This window comes from Cryphonectria parasitica (assembly GCF_011745365.1).
Source record: "Cryphonectria parasitica EP155 unplaced genomic scaffold M406scaffold_2, whole genome shotgun sequence".
Taxonomy (NCBI): Eukaryota; Fungi; Ascomycota; class Sordariomycetes; order Diaporthales; family Cryphonectriaceae; genus Cryphonectria; species Cryphonectria parasitica.
In genome coordinates, this window is record NW_024468910.1 from 2,703,962 (window position 1) to 2,718,881 (window position 14,920).

At 53.7% G+C, this 14,920-nt stretch overlaps 5 protein-coding genes across 5 annotated transcripts; 3 read left to right on the forward strand and 2 right to left on the reverse strand.

Annotated features, from left to right (window-relative positions):
• Positions 1-265: 265 nt before the first annotated feature.
• M406DRAFT_286619 (uncharacterized protein) lies at positions 266-2,977 on the forward strand (the record flags this gene model as incomplete). Its single annotated transcript, XM_040918687.1, has 3 exons — positions 266-876; positions 1,400-1,653; positions 1,711-2,977. 3 exons carry the CDS (start codon positions 266-268, stop codon positions 2,412-2,414), a joined length of 1,569 nt encoding a protein of 522 aa, XP_040779642.1. The 3' UTR covers positions 2,415-2,977.
• Positions 2,978-5,499: 2,522 nt separating this feature from the next.
• M406DRAFT_286621 (mitochondrial GTPase 1) lies at positions 5,500-6,760 on the reverse strand (the record flags this gene model as incomplete). The annotated part of the gene is made up of 2 exons (XM_040918688.1): positions 5,500-6,449; positions 6,492-6,760. 2 exons carry the CDS (start codon positions 6,758-6,760, stop codon positions 5,561-5,563), a joined length of 1,158 nt encoding a protein of 385 aa, XP_040779643.1. The 3' UTR covers positions 5,500-5,560.
• A 196-nt stretch (positions 6,761-6,956) lies between these two features.
• M406DRAFT_337063 (NAD(P)-binding protein) lies at positions 6,957-8,832 on the forward strand (the record flags this gene model as incomplete). Its single annotated transcript, XM_040921210.1, has 3 exons — positions 6,957-7,022; positions 7,510-7,622; positions 7,752-8,832. The coding sequence occupies 3 exons, from the start codon at positions 6,957-6,959 to the stop codon at positions 8,830-8,832; spliced, it is 1,260 nt and encodes a 419-aa protein (XP_040779644.1).
• A 347-nt stretch (positions 8,833-9,179) lies between these two features.
• Positions 9,180-12,005, reverse strand: M406DRAFT_44797 (uncharacterized protein; the record flags this gene model as incomplete). Its single annotated transcript, XM_040924258.1, has 3 exons — positions 9,180-10,496; positions 10,566-11,871; positions 11,947-12,005. The coding sequence occupies 3 exons, from the start codon at positions 12,003-12,005 to the stop codon at positions 9,180-9,182; spliced, it is 2,682 nt and encodes an 893-aa protein (XP_040779645.1).
• Positions 12,006-12,552: 547 nt separating this feature from the next.
• Positions 12,553-14,216, forward strand: M406DRAFT_286631 (uncharacterized protein; the record flags this gene model as incomplete). The annotated part of the gene is made up of 2 exons (XM_040918689.1): positions 12,553-13,555; positions 13,630-14,216. The coding sequence occupies 2 exons, from the start codon at positions 12,553-12,555 to the stop codon at positions 13,803-13,805; spliced, it is 1,179 nt and encodes a 392-aa protein (XP_040779646.1). The 3' UTR covers positions 13,806-14,216.
• Between the last annotated feature and the right edge of the window lie 704 nt (positions 14,217-14,920).

The following is a 14,920-nucleotide window of genomic DNA, read 5'->3' on the forward strand; positions in this document are numbered from 1 at the left end:
CTTTCCCAACCAGCCCACCAAATCCTCGACCGTCTTCCCGCCCTGCCGTCCCCCCTTCTACGACCGGGCCTCGCGTTCTGCTGTTGCTCCCTGTCGCCCCTGGAGCTGACGACCTGACCATCACTCCCTCCCTCGTCTACGCGCGCTGGCTGCTCGCCTGAGGGAGAACAAGGCCAATTCTAGCGTGTCGCATTCTTACCTTCCCCTCCCGCCCTCCCGCGTCTCTCTCCGTCCTCCCTTCCCCTCTTAGCCCTCGCGGCGAGACATGGCAGGAAACTCTCCACCACGACGAAGTTCACGTGCCAGAACGGTTCAGTCACAATCCACGTCGCTATCACAACACTCGTCTGCAACCTCCAGCCTCTCTGGTCGTCCAGAGCGGGCTACCAGATCACTGAACAAGGCGGCCTCGCCCCAGAAGTCCTCACCCAGTCTCTCGGACGAGCCACCCGAGGAGTCTGTCGCCAGCACCGACGACATCCCTACACGACGCCGGCGCACGCGTGCCCAAGAAATCGAGGAAGGCCACGACAGAGCCCCCTCTCGTCACACCACCATCGAGATGGCCGGCGACCCTGACGAGATCCAGGAGGACGACGAGGCCGTGCGCTGTATCTGCGGCTTCGACGACTATCCAGGTGCTCCGCCTGCCCACGACGACAAGAAACATGTATCGAAAGATTCAATTGACGTCGGCCCTGTCCTGCCGTCCGAGATTGCAGACGACGTGGCTGGCTTCTTCGTACAATGTGACATTTGCAAGATCTGGCAGCATGGTGCCTGTGTCGGCATTATGAGTGAGGAGGCAAGCCCTGAGGAATACTTCTGTGAGGAGTGTCGCAAAGATCTTCACAGGATACACATGGCCAGCAATGGGTCAGTTTTCGTCTCCCTTCTCATCTTCCCCCGCCTTCCGTCGTGGCGTTCTCATTCGCCTTATCGCTCTCCAGGCCTACCCTCTTCTCTTACCCATCGCTCAATGTCCCTTCAAACCAAACCTGCCAAATGACAATTTACGTCTGTGCCGACAACATTGCTGACATGCTCGCGCGCAGACAAAAATACTCAACCTACCTGCCACTCGTTCGCCGAAAGTCGACCACGCGCTCCCGATCCCCCAAACACCATGACACAAAGGAATCTAGAGAGACTAGGAGCGGCCGCCAGTCCTCGTTAACCCAGGCATCCAAGAGGCGGTCTACTATGAATAGCAGAGATGCAGCTTACGATGAGGAAGAAGAGCTGCGCCGGGCCATTGAGGCAAGCAAAGAGGAAACCATCTATGAGAGTAGCGAGAGCAATCAGCGACGAACAAAGCGAGGTCGCAGCGATAGCGAAGAGTATGCTGGCTTCTACCCCGGCCGAGCACTTTGTCATACATAGCTGACCCTCTCAACAGGAAACCAGAGAGCGCCAAAAGGCAGAGGACCAAGTCCAAATCGCCTTCCCCAATGGAGGTTGAGAACGATCAGGAGTTGGCTGGCGAAGATTCGGAAGATGTAGTTAACAGAAACGGATCCAAGAAGCCTCGAAGTGGGCTCACACGAACCCAGAGCACCCAGAAAGAGAGGTCAGAAAGGGAAGAACGCGAGCGCCAGAGAGCAGAGGCGGCTAAGAAGCGCAGTGGTCGAGCAGAGCGCCGGCGAGCTGATGGTAGCACACCCGCATCTACGATTCTTGTGAAGGGGCTGGAAACTCAAGTGGATACAGATTCAGACCCTTCAGAGGAACTGCCATTGGCATTACGGGCGGCAGCACATCGGTCGACAGCTGAGAAGGCTACGACGACGGCGGCGGCAGCAGCAGCAGCAGCAGCGGAGAGCAAGGCGGAGGCTAAATCAGCGCCAGAACCTCCTCCTCCCTCGTCCCAACCAGCTCCCGACACTCCTCCCGCGATCGTAACGCCTACCTTGAAACCGAAGCGAACCAAGAAGAAGGGCAGAAATCAGTATACCAAAGACAGGGAGGCGCGTGAAGAGACATCTCCTGCACGATCTCAGTCCCGCGATGCCCATGGACACGACGGCGGGCACACGCACCATGGCCGACCCGAAGGCTCGTCCAAGTCACATTCAAGGGCCAAAGGTGGATTCAACACCAAGGTATCCATGACTGACCTGAGACGCAAGGCACACGCCATGCTCGATTACATCTCTAGGACCCAGATCGAGATGGCAGGGGAGATTACACCACCCAACGACGAGAGCCGGAGACCGAGCGATAACACAGCGCCATCATCAATGACAGAGACTGCGACATCCGCAGGCGAGAAGCCATCGTCGTCTCAAACTGCCACGAACGGCAACTCCGGCAGATCCACGGATGCATCCAAGGACTTCAAAGATCTTTCTGCTATAGAAATGATGGACCACTTGACCAGGGATTTGGTCAAGTGGCAGAAGGAGTTCGCCTGATGAGCCGATTCTATGCCTACAACTTCATTGACCTGGGCGTCCACCCACACAAACCACAACTCTAACTGGAAGGAGAAATATGTGCTGGGCAGGATAGTAACAGTGGAAGGGTAAAAAGAGCGCTCCAGAACACGCCAACAATTCTTGAGGGAGCAGGGGCTTGCCCAATTCTGTGCTTCACGAAAGTATCGTGAGTTTATTATTATCTATTTTCTTACGAAGCAACGCTTGGAACCTTGGAAGACATGTTATTTTTCCTTCTTTCCCCGAGTTTGCGGCACAACCTGGGAATGTTGATACCCGATGGCGGGATGATACTCCGAACCATGGCCCAGGCGTTTATGATTAGGTACTATGGGTTGAACCTTATGTTGTTCTATGGCTACATTTTGTCGTCAAGTAATGCTCGCAATTAAAAGTATCCGGTTGGTTATAAAATCATTGTCTTCGTTTCTTCTTCGTGGACCAATGTTATTTGTCTGTTGAAATAGCTGGTGTTGGCCATGAACATTGAAGACAAGGGCAAAAGCAGAGAAAGTTGTGCCGTCAATTCATTATTCAACACTTACTGGCATACTTTCACCACAAGCGAACAGGTCATCCTGAGCTATTTAAAGTGACTTTTTGTAGTGATCTGGATCTGAGACGAAAATGGGCTTGAAAAAGGGAGGAAGAGGGAGTGGATGGGCTTGGAACCATTCATACTTAGATAGGCACCTACTTAAGTATGCAATCCAAATATTGAAGTCCTCATGGTTTATGAAGTTTGACATATAGTGACTGAGGAGGTGTCAGAAGAGCTGGATAGACTACACCTGATGTTGAGCTCTCTGGATGCTTCTCTTCTGCGATATTCCACTTCTCTCCTCAAACCCTAGAGGCAACAGCTTCCACTATAACTCCACATGCTGGCACTAGCTTGGACAATCACGACACAGCATATAGGTAATACTTAAGGATGCATAGGAAATCTCGCTCCATAAAGGTTTCATCATTGGCATCAAGTAGTTACTGCTTGGAACTACTCCCCACTCTCACTCCTCCTTGATCGACATTATCTCAAATCTAGACTTTCGATTTCCATGCTATGCTACAACAGCCTTGACTGTGATCTCGGGAGAATCACAGTGACTGGTCAGAGAAAAGATCTCTTCAACCCAGCCTAGTCCTTCGACCGGGACTGAAGGTCTCTGTGTGCTGGGGGGGGGAAAACCACTATTCGTCAGCCCTGTTCCCATGTTCGCTCTCATAGGATAACTCGTCCCCTGCACAACAGACAAGATAGAGAAGGATATGAAATTTAGTCAATGCACATACATATAAGCACCATCACACACTCCTGTATTACTAAGAAGCGCAGAAGGGAGTCGGGTAGCCGGCCGGCCAGACGCAGAGGTACCCAGCCGTGTCAGAGCAGCTGGCGGCCTCCTCCCAGATGCCGTTGCTGCAGACAACGATGAGGGTGAAGTCGTTGCCGCAATTGTAGCTGCCATCAGGGCTGCAGGAGGTGCCAGTGTCGACCTGGGCCAGGGCGGTGGTGGCCAGGACGGCGAGGCTGGAGAGGACACGGAGGAATTGCATGATGAAAAGATTTTTTTTTTGCTTTGTTGTGTTGTTTCTGTCTTCTTTGAAAAGAGTAGATGTGTCTCTGGCAGTGCGATGCTGATGAGAAGAATTGATATGGAAAGAGTTTGAGCAGAGTATCTGTGCCCGTATTTATACAAGTCGCTTCAGAGGACGGTTCCGATGTCCAAGCACGTGGTCTTGCCTTCTCGACGATCGCTGATACATTGTGTGTCTTCTTGATTCCATCGTCCTTGGTTCTTTTGTGAATAGTATCTTCTTACTGTGGCAGTTCTCTGTCCGTCTTGTCCCACCGAGGAAGTTGATCTGCAATGAAGTTCCGAGGGCCTTTGCGATCTCGATCATGTATAAAATTGTTGTTGTTGACTGGATGGGTCCAGACCGACAGACTACGCACATGCAGTCAGTTGAGACACTCGGCGACGATGACGATGACTACAGGCCCTTTTGTCAACACAAACATATATGTGTGGTCTTTTGGATGCGGCATAATACCGACTCCCGACATTTCCGGAGTTGATGTTCTAATTAGTCTCTGAGTCCTGATGATCCTACGTCTCATTGGGTGCTCTCTCATATGACTGTGCAGATATATTGAAGCCAGTCAGGCTCTATAAAGTCTCCGAGAGGCGGATCGTGTTCAAAGAAGACACCCACAGCCTTGAATCCTGGATGGTTCTACTTTCTGACATTCATGCCTGCTTGGACTAGGGGCTTGTGGTGTATCTGGGTCATGTTGTAACGTTTGAGGGCCTGTAACAAGTGTCTATGTCATCGAACCACTCATCTCCATTTACTAGATTCAATTTGCAGACATTGATTTGAGACTCAGTCACATGTAGGCCGACAAAAGAAGAAGGCGGGATAACGTTGAGATGTTACTGTTCCATCGAGAGCCAAAAGACCATACATACTACTTACCTGCAGTAAGCACAAAACATAAGCAATAAAACATAAGCAATACGGAGACCGTGCCGTTCTTCTGCTTCCGTTATTGGCAAGCATATGGAACATAGGCATACTTTCTTCTTCTCTTTTGGGCTGGTTCTCGACGATCACGTCGTCTCCGGGGGCCGTGCCGTCCAGTGTCGATGGTATACGCATTGGGCTGAATTTCACTTACGTACCATTTTCTCCCTGCGTTATAAGGCCGCTTACGGGGCTGTAACAGTCTGACCTCAGGGAAGAGGCGTGCTCGGCTTGGGGAGGCTGTTTGGGTTCTGAGGGGTGGGTGTGGTATCGGTCGAGATCCTCCGCGGTAATGCGAAGAAAGTCATGGCGGCTTTGTCGATGGAAGCCTTCCAAGAGGGAGATCAGGAAGAAAGAAGGAAGCGGGAAAAGAAAAGGGAAAAACCTCATAATATGAGATGAGAGAAGCTCACCATAAAGAGAAAATTGTAAGAAGAACATGAAGAAGAAGAAAGAGAACGCTTTGGGTTGACAGTCTGGTGTTCTTCACACGCACACGCACAGGGGGGCACACCAGCAAAAGATCATAGTTGCAAAAAGAAAAAGAGAAGGGTATCATTTCCTCACAAGCTCTTGCCGGCCATCTCACTTGGCTAGAGTCTACTCTGTGTCTGCTTTGCAGCGTTCCGCTCTCTCCTCTGCTCCTTATCCCTCTTCCTCGCCTGGTTCATACTCAATGGTGGCTCGAGACTTCTCCTTTTGGCCTGTTCCAAACTCGTCTCGCTGACCTGATCCAGCGCAAACTTGCCCAACAGCCCGTTCCGCCACCTCCTGACCACCCAGTCGGCCGCTCCCTCCAGGAACTCCTCTGACCCCTTCACCAGCTTTCCTGTGCGCCGCGCTACACCGCGCAGGAACTCGTGGACATCGTTGGTCGGCTCGTCGCAGTAGAGGCGATAGGCCTGGCCCGTAGGGTCGTAGCGGTTGAGGTGGTACAGTAGGTAGTCAGCGACGGTGACCCATGAGATCAGGCCGTCCTTGACGCAGCCAACGAGGGCGAGCTTGAGCATGGCCTCGGCGTCGGAGACGAACGGGACAAACACTCCAGGAGTGTCGAGGAGGAAGACGCCCTCGGAATCGTCGTCTCCGGCCAGGATGCGCACAGGTGTCCCGAGTTTCCTGGTGACACCGGGCTCGGCTCCTGTGCGGGCAACCCTAGAGGCGCCGCCCGGGTTGGGCCGCCCTTGAGATCGCAGGCGGTTGAGGAGAGTCGACTTGCCGGCATTGGGCATGCCGACAACCAGCGCACGGAGGCCCGTGAGGCTGTGGTGGTCGTTGGATATATTTCGGACCTCCTTGAGGAGGGTTCTGGTGTCCTTGGTCTCGGTGCCGGTGCCGTGAAACAAGACGACCGTGTTGAGTTCGTTCTTGTGGAACTTTTCGAGGGCCTGTATGATCCTCTTCCCTTCCTTCTCGGCTATGAGGTCCCGATGTGTGTAGACGATGATACGAGCGCGACCCCCAGCGCCGCCCATCATTGAACTTGGGCCCTGGTTCCCTCTCTGGCGGAAGTCTGTGTTGTACATGAGCGAGGACTCTAACATGGGGTTCCATGAGGTGAGTGGGACTCTCATGTCCCGACACTCGATGACGAGGCCAACATTGGAGAGAACTCGGCGCATACGCGAGAGGGCCGCATTGTGATGGCCCAGAAAATAGGACCGGACTATGGATTGAGATACATCAAATGTCTGCCGGGGGAGAAATGGGGAAGATGCTGCTGAGGTGATAGTGGCGGATGTAAAAGCGGTTTTGGCAGCATTGGCGGCTGCTTCGATCGTTGATGCGGCCATCTCGGGGAGCCTCTCCCAGGCTCTGAGCCCCGTAAATACCCTCATTCAATTGAAAAGTGTGTTCCCCTTGGCCTCGTTATGCTCATGACTGCTTGGGGCTGTCTCGATGTTTCTCGGTCAGGTTGTGGGCAGTAGCTGATTCTGTCTACATAAACCTGGGTAAAGGCAAGATTAAGTCCTTCAAAATTATAGATAAATGGGACAGATGGTACCTGAGTCTTTGGGAAAGTATGAAGAGGATGCAGAGAAGAGGGGGAAAAAGGTTCGTGGACGGGACTCTCTTCAGGTTGTCGTAACTTTAGAAGGCTTTAGTGAGAGTCCTCTAGATTGAATTTGATAGTCGTCGAAAAGAGTACCCCTAACCCTAGTCATCAAGTTAGCTCTCAATTCCCCCGAAGCGTCTCCGTTACGGCACCGACAACAAGCCCGACCTACGTCACAACCACTTATCGCTTATCGCTATCGCTATGGCTTATCACTATCAATCTACTGCGCAAGTGCTTCTGTAGTTAACGCTACTAGTGTGCGTTCCACGCCGGCCTATTCTCCGTACTACTTTACTTACCACTTTGCTATTTACAGCCTTTCGGAAGAGGACATCCATCCTCATTTCTTCTCCCAGGGGCCTTGCGTCAAGCCAGAGCTGCCACAAGAGAAGAGCCACACACTACATGATGGTTTCCATCCGACCAGCCCGCTGCCTAGGTGCAGCATTCTTGCGTCCTCAGAACACCGGTGGTGCCTTCAAGCTCGGTGCCCGGTCCCGCGCTGTGCCCGTTCGGCACAAATCCGGCCCTTACGGCTACACACAAGCTAAGGCCCTGGTCTTCTCCAAGCCAGGAGAGCCGGTTGATGTGTTGAGGTGAGTCTTATCCTCCAGTTTGGATCTCCCAGGTCTCTTTTTCTCTCTCTGATGGAGACGAGAAGACATACACACACAGAGAGAGAAAAAGACTGACTGAAGACTAATCAAACCCCTTCCAACACACAGCCTGCACACCCACTCCATCTCCCCCTCCCTCCCCTCCTCCTCTGTCCTCGTCCGCACCCTTGCGGCCCCCGTAAACCCAGCCGATGTCAACACCATCCAGGGCACCTACGGCGCTAAGCCCACCTACACCACCGTCCTGGGCACCGCCGACCCCACCTCGGTACCCGGCAACGAGGGCTGCCTCGAGGTCGTCGCCGCCGGCACCAGCGTCCGGAACCTCAAGAAGGGCGACTGGTGCATCCCCGCCGCCACTGGCTTCGGCACCTGGCGCACACACGCCCAGGTCGACGACGCCGACACCACCCTGCTCCGCGTCGACCGCGCCGGCCTTAACCCCACCCAGGTCGCCACCGTCTCCGTCAACCCCTGCAGCGCCTACCGCATGCTGCGCGACTATGTCGACCTGATCGGCCTCTCTGTGCGTGCCTTTCAGCGCGACGCCGGCGCCGAGGGCGGTGCCTGGTTCGTCCAGAACGGCGCCAACAGCGGTGTCGGCCGCGCCGCCATCCAGCTCGGCAAGCTGTGGGGTCTGCGGAGCATCAACGTCATCCGCGAGCGCGAGGGTGACCCTGCTGCCACAGAGGCCCTCCGCCAGGAACTGCTCGACCTCGGCGCCACCGTCGTCGTCACCGAGGCCGAGTTCACCGACCGGTCCTTTGCGGCGCGGCTAAAGGACGAGATCACGCGCAAGGGCAGGGACCCCGTCATGCTGGGGCTGAACTGCGTCGGCGGTAAGAGCGCCACCGCCGTGGCCAAGTGTCTGGGCGAGGGCGGCACCATGGTCACGTACGGCGCCATGTCGAAGCAGCCCGTCATGCTGCCGACGGGCCTGTTGATCTTCAAGGATTTGCGGTTCAACGGCTTCTGGCTGAGCCGCTGGGCGAATGAGGACCGCGAGGGCAAGAAGCAGACCGTGAACGAGATTCTGAGCTTGATTCGTGACGGCAAGTTCAAGGATGCGCCCGTGGACGAGGTGAAGTGGGACTGGGACACCGAGGCCCATGTATTGAGGGAGGCGGTGCAGGGCACGCTCGGTGGGTTCAGGGCCGGCAAGGGCATCTTCGTGTTCGGTGATACATAGAGAGAAGGTCTTGCCGCTCAGAAGCCAAGGGAAGACAAGACTTTTCACAGTGTACAAAACAAAAACAAAAAGAGGAAGCGCGCAGAAATGCTATGACAGCGAGCATGTATGGTAATTTTGAGGTCCAACGACACCAACGGCGGGTGGGTATCAACATTTATTTATCCCCTGAACAGAGCACCATCTCGTGGCCCCTGGGCCCCCCAGGAGACGTTCTCCCAATCTCTAACTCCGAACCGTTCATCCAAAAGCCCTAGTAGAAGAAGACAAGAAGAGTGAATAAGAAATTAAGTCAAGGTACAAGAAAGAAGGTTCCCACAGGACTGCTTGCTTGGAAGACGCCTCGTTTAGGCTCTGAAAGCCTGCGTCATCGCATGGAATCGATCAATCATGACGCCCGAGAACGCATACAGGTTATCATCAATGACCCTCGCGAGATGGCGCAGCGCGTTCTCCTCGTTCAGCTCTAGCTGCAGCCTCTCCTTGACCTTGACAACCGCCTTGTCCGGCTCGAGCCTGATATCCGGGATGTTGGCATCCACCATCAGGCTGAAGAGATTCAGGATCAGGTTGCTCGACTTGCGCAGGGCTGAATATGCCAAAAAGCAGTATTGCTTGAACTGGTTGTACTGCTCGCTGTTGGTCCCGCCCATGGCCTCCACCATCTCGTTGGAGATTTTCATGGCCGGCGCAAAAGGCTTCGGATCACGGCCCAGAATGAATCCAAAGTCTGCGTGAAAGAAGTGGCCGTCCGGTGCCAGCAGCAGGTTATCCAGGTGGCGATCGCCCACGCCCAGGATGTATGTGATCACGCAGTACCCTGCGCATGACCTCACAAACGCATCCATGGCCTCTTTACGGATCCCGAGAGGCGCATTGTCATCTGGATTATTCTGCTTGAGGTATGTCAACGCCACCGGGCCCTTATTCTTGTACTTGGTCACAATGGCCTGGAGGGGCATCGACGGGATGAACTGTGAGAGTCCTGCACTGGAGCTCGTGGCTAGAATCCTATATGGTGTGAGCTTGAGGTCGAGGTTCTCCTTCAGCAAGAGCTGGTCGAATAGTGTGATGATTTGGATCACGAGCTGATCCTGCCGCAGATCGTCTCCTGTCTTGAAAATGACGGGGTAGGTCGACCCCGTTGTGGTCCTGAACGCCACCTTGATGGGATGCAGCGATGATTTGAACACGACTGTCTCTTGTGGAGCCACACCCACGATCTGTACGGACGGGTCCAGAGGCAGGGGTAGCGGCGGGTCGATGGTGACGAGCTCATTCTTCGGATCTGCAAGGAAGTGCTTGACGCGATCGGTCCTCCTAGGAACCGTCTCGTTTGACAGCTTGATCTCCGTCGAGATCTTGGATAAGATGGCGATCCATTCGGCCTGCCGCAGCAGAGTTTTCCTCGTCTCCTGGCCGTCAGGCTGCTTCACAAGCTCGGCCATGAAGTCATATGCAATCTTCTGGAACATCTTTCTGACCTCCGGTGGCTGCTCGTCGCTGGTATCGTCGCACTCCACCATGACATACCAGTAAAAGTAGTTACCTAGGATGAAGTTGCTGACTGCGCGGCTTATGAGAAATCGAGCGAGTGACGAGTCTTGTATTGCATCCTGGTTCGAGTCAGTCGATATGTGCTCGAACTTGAGCGCCTGCACCAGCTGCAGCAGATACAGCAAGAGCTCATCGTCGTCTGCCTTGTGAAGCCGCTTCACAGCATAGGCCCTTACGGCCGTGTTGTCGAAGGTCGGGCCGAGTAGTTCTAAAGCGTCGTCGACATCGACATCGGTCCATTTAGCGAGCACTTGGACGGCCTGCTTCGACTCGCTCTGGTCTGTCCAGTTGACAGACTTGACGAATTTAGTGAGAGCTCGCTTGTCACGGGTCAGATGGTATCGGAATTTCCACACCAGGTCCTTCTCCTCGGGGGACAGTGGTTGTGTCGGCGAATACTCCAGGATGTTGTTGAGCTCGTCTCGGGTCTTCGCGTTGGGCTTGAGGTCTTTATCCATGATGCCGTGTCTATGTTGACTTCTCACGAGCCTCCTGTGCTTGCTCTCTGCCGGGTTGTCACGGTGGCCAACTTCTGGATCGTACACCCGGATGAGTCGGCCGCCGACTCCGTCCGAGTCACCCACCCCGTTAATACCGGGGCCATACATGACTTCGGGCGGGGGTTTTAGCTGAATGTGGGATTGCGACGCCGACATGTGCTGTAACGAGGATATCGGGGGTGGCGGGTACTCGTGGTCTGCGAAGACGACAGGGAAATCGAAGCGAGGTAACTCCACGTTGAGTGTGAACTTGGAAGGCCCAGGGCTCTGCTCCACCCCGTTCTCAAGCCTGTCTGTCTTTTCATCCTTCCTGGCGGCTGTAAGCTCTTTATGCGCCCGTGCTCTCTGCAGGTCCTTCACTGAGGTCCTGGCAACCTGGGCATTGCGCTTCTCGAACCCTCTGAACACAAGCTGATCGAGCCATTCCACTTTTGGTATCTCGCCCATCTCATGTTTCTTGAAGAGAACTTCCATGCGGTCCATCTCCTCGGCATCCTTGTCCACGATAATGGTCTCGTCCCTCTTGCCCGTCTTTGGTTTGTCAGGCCGCGCAGGAGTGGTTGTATTATCGCTGCCATCGGCAGTTTTATGTCTGTGGACATGGCACTTTTGGCGGCCCTTGTGGACCTGATTATCCTTGTCAAAGAGAGGTAGGGTCGTGCCTCCAAAGGGGATCGCATGGCCTTGGGCGTTATCGCCACCAGTCGGAGAGAGGTCCCAGATCGTGATGGCGAGATATGAGTTGATTGGAAGAGTCGAGTAGTTGATCGGTAAGGTAAGCCACTCGTTCCATCTCCTCTCGGTTCGGAAGGCTTTGTATGAGGTTTGTATGGGCACAGTCAGAGGTTTGGAACCAGCCCAGACCTGCACGGTAACATATAGATCGGAATGGGGGCTTGTATTCGATCCTATGTGACGAAGCTCGGGTTTGTCGAGAAGCGTTGAAAAGAGAAATGGGGCCTCGTCGCCATCAAGATTTATTCTAGTCCAAGTATCTCGTCAGCTACCTGCAGACCTGCACTAAGTGACAAGATGTCGACTCGCCGTCCGAACGTACATGCGGATCTTGACGGGAAAGTGCACTGTTTCCGAGCTCGCAAACGAGAACGGCTCCATCGTCTGTCGCCTCGCCATCACCAGGCAGGCATGTCATGTCGCGGTAGGCAGACCAAGGAAAAGGGACGAGTTGTGGTTTCTCACTACCTCGAGAAGCGGTGTGGACGTTGAGTGAGGTTCAAGAAATAAGCAACAAATCTTCTACCATATGTCGTGCTACGTAGTAGCTATACTACCGTATTGTCGGAGGCGTTATAGCTCATGGCACATGCGTCGTGCTCGACAAAGCAGGCAGGGAAGCAGGCACCCGCCCCCACTGAGCGTACCCTTGCTCGCCTTGATAGGTAGAGACCCCTGTAGACAAACCCCTGTGGCCACTACGAACCCCCTCCCGCTCCCCATCCCAAACCCACTATATACTTTCAATTAGCGACGCGACTCAATCTATCACGACGCGTCTCAGTACTCTTCTTTTCATCATCTATCTACTTTGTAGTTGAGACAACCGAATTCCACCGGGTTTTAGCACATCAAGCCACCAAACTTCTTGTATATTCTTCGATTATCCAACATCCTCCCCAGACCTGGGATCAGGCCAACTAAAAACATGTCTGCCTCATCCTCAGACGATGACCTCGAGGCCTATGACCCGGACCAAGATCTGGCCGAGCGGCGGCAGATCCAGCGGGGCATCCGCGCTTTGGAGCGTGACATGCTGGAGAAAGCCGAGGAGTATCTCGTCCCAAGTTCAAAGCGTATCGGGGAGACACTCAAATCTCTCAACGAAATTGCGAGCAATATCAAGCAGACCACCGAGGCTGCCATCGACTCCAGGGCCCTGCTGACCCTCGTCGACCTTAACCACCGCAAGCTCCAGCGCATGACCGCGGGCCACCTCAGCACTGGTGTAGACCCAGACGAGTTCGTGTCCAAGTGCATCACATACATGCGCAGGGCCAACGGGATCGAGGACGACGAGAATGAGGAGCTCACCTACACTCAGCGTCGTAGGAGGGGCGGCCCTGCTCTGAATGGAAATGGTCATGAGAATGATGGGAGTGATGATGACGATGATGCTGGTATGGATTACGAGGACGGTGCAGCTGGTGACACGTTGAACTGGTCGCACCTGGGTCGGTATGCGTGTGTACCGGCCGGGAGGAGACCACCGCTATCAGGACACCTGCTCGGTCCGCTGAGCGTGGAGAAGAAGACGCGCGAGGTCGTGGTTAGATCGGCGCCACTGCGGCTGCGCGACCTGCAGGAGGTGCGGCCCCAGGTGCTGAACACCGAGGATCTTTCCCAGAAGGAAAACGATCTGACGGCAATTTGTAATCAAATTCTGAAAGAGCTCAAGCGTGCGCTGAGGACCGCCATATCTGAGGTGCAGCGGGTTCATCAAGACGATACGATGGATGACCAAGACGTTGTGGCGGCCATGGAAAGGGTCGGACTGACCGAGTCTGGCAGCCTCGACTTGGTACGATTCTGCATCAACCCAAGGTCTTTTGGGCAGACAGTTGAGAACATGTTCTACGTCAGTTTTCTCATAAGAGAGGGAATGGTAGAGATGAAATATGAGGAGAATGGTCTTCCATCTCTATGTAAGTGTGATTTTGATCCCACAAGACGTCCTTCCCTGCTGGTTGGTCCTAATTCGACCTGCCAGGTCCGTCCGAAGCAGCCGAGCGAGAGACGCCAAATATCCCGAATAAGAACGCAATGAGGCGCCAGGCAATCATGTCCATCGATATGCCGACGTGGAGGGATCTTATCACGACGTTCAACATTAAGAAGTCAATGATTGAGCACCGTTATGAGGCCCAAGACCAACCCGGAGCTCGAGGGTGGTACACTTGATCACACCTGATCAGCTGCATCCAGCTCCACCACTTCTCAACAGATCCGAGATTGTAAACGTGGTGTTGACACAAGACGTGACTAGAATCTTGACGGCATTTTGGCAGGCCAAAGTATGGATGGGGTCTGTTGATTACTCTGTGATATACCTGAACAGGCCAGGGATGACTGAATTGATTACTCGGGCATTGTGCGCTTGAGATAGCCATTGAAGGAATCGCTACATATTGGCTTGGCTCCCTTATCACATGGCCAGCCTGGGCCATACTGCCAGCACAGACCTGTGGCTCGTGGCTCATCTCGGGTCGTGTCCAGCCAAAGTAAGTCAGTCCAGTCTACACAGAAGGCTACAAAGGCTCATGTATTGATCTGCTTTAATTCTGTTGTATAGTGTGAAGATTGTTCATTCCATACAGGAGCTTACCGCAGACAACTTAAGTGAATCAGAGTCTGTAGTGATCAAAGAAACGACAGTCTGCCTCCAACATCACACTGGCATCACTGCAACAGTGTCGCCTTCACAAATTTCCAGCAGAATAATTGTTGTTCCAACCCTATTTACGAGACTCTTTCTATTTTCGGGTCACTTTCTATCCATTCTTCTTTCTTCCTTGGTAAATATGGTGGTTCTTTTCACAAAGTTGCGGGAGTTTCGGGCGAGTTGGTTCAACCAAAATTATCCCTTTGGATCGTAGAAACAACAAAGACTTGACACTCCACTATTCCTCAAGCCTCGCCGTTTCCGTCAGCTTCTCACTGGAACACCACCGCAAGTTGGTGACCCTCCTTTATTCGAATACATCGACGAGCAAAAATACAAAGACAATGGAAACTTACCAAACATACATTTAGTTAGGGGGGTGTCGGTGGGCCAGGTGGGGGGGAGGCTGGTATGTCCTCGGCAGAATGGCAGACCAATGTCGCCGAGACGGTTCTCTCGATTTGTACTGGAAGACTACTCTGGAGACTGTTGTGAATAGGGGAGGTGGACTACAAATCACCAAAGGCACATTGGTAACGATTCAGGAGGCTCAGCATCAACAAGAAGCCTTCTCATCACTGCTGGTTTTACTTCCTTCTTGAGAGAGCCTGGCTTGGGCAAAACTCCATGTCAA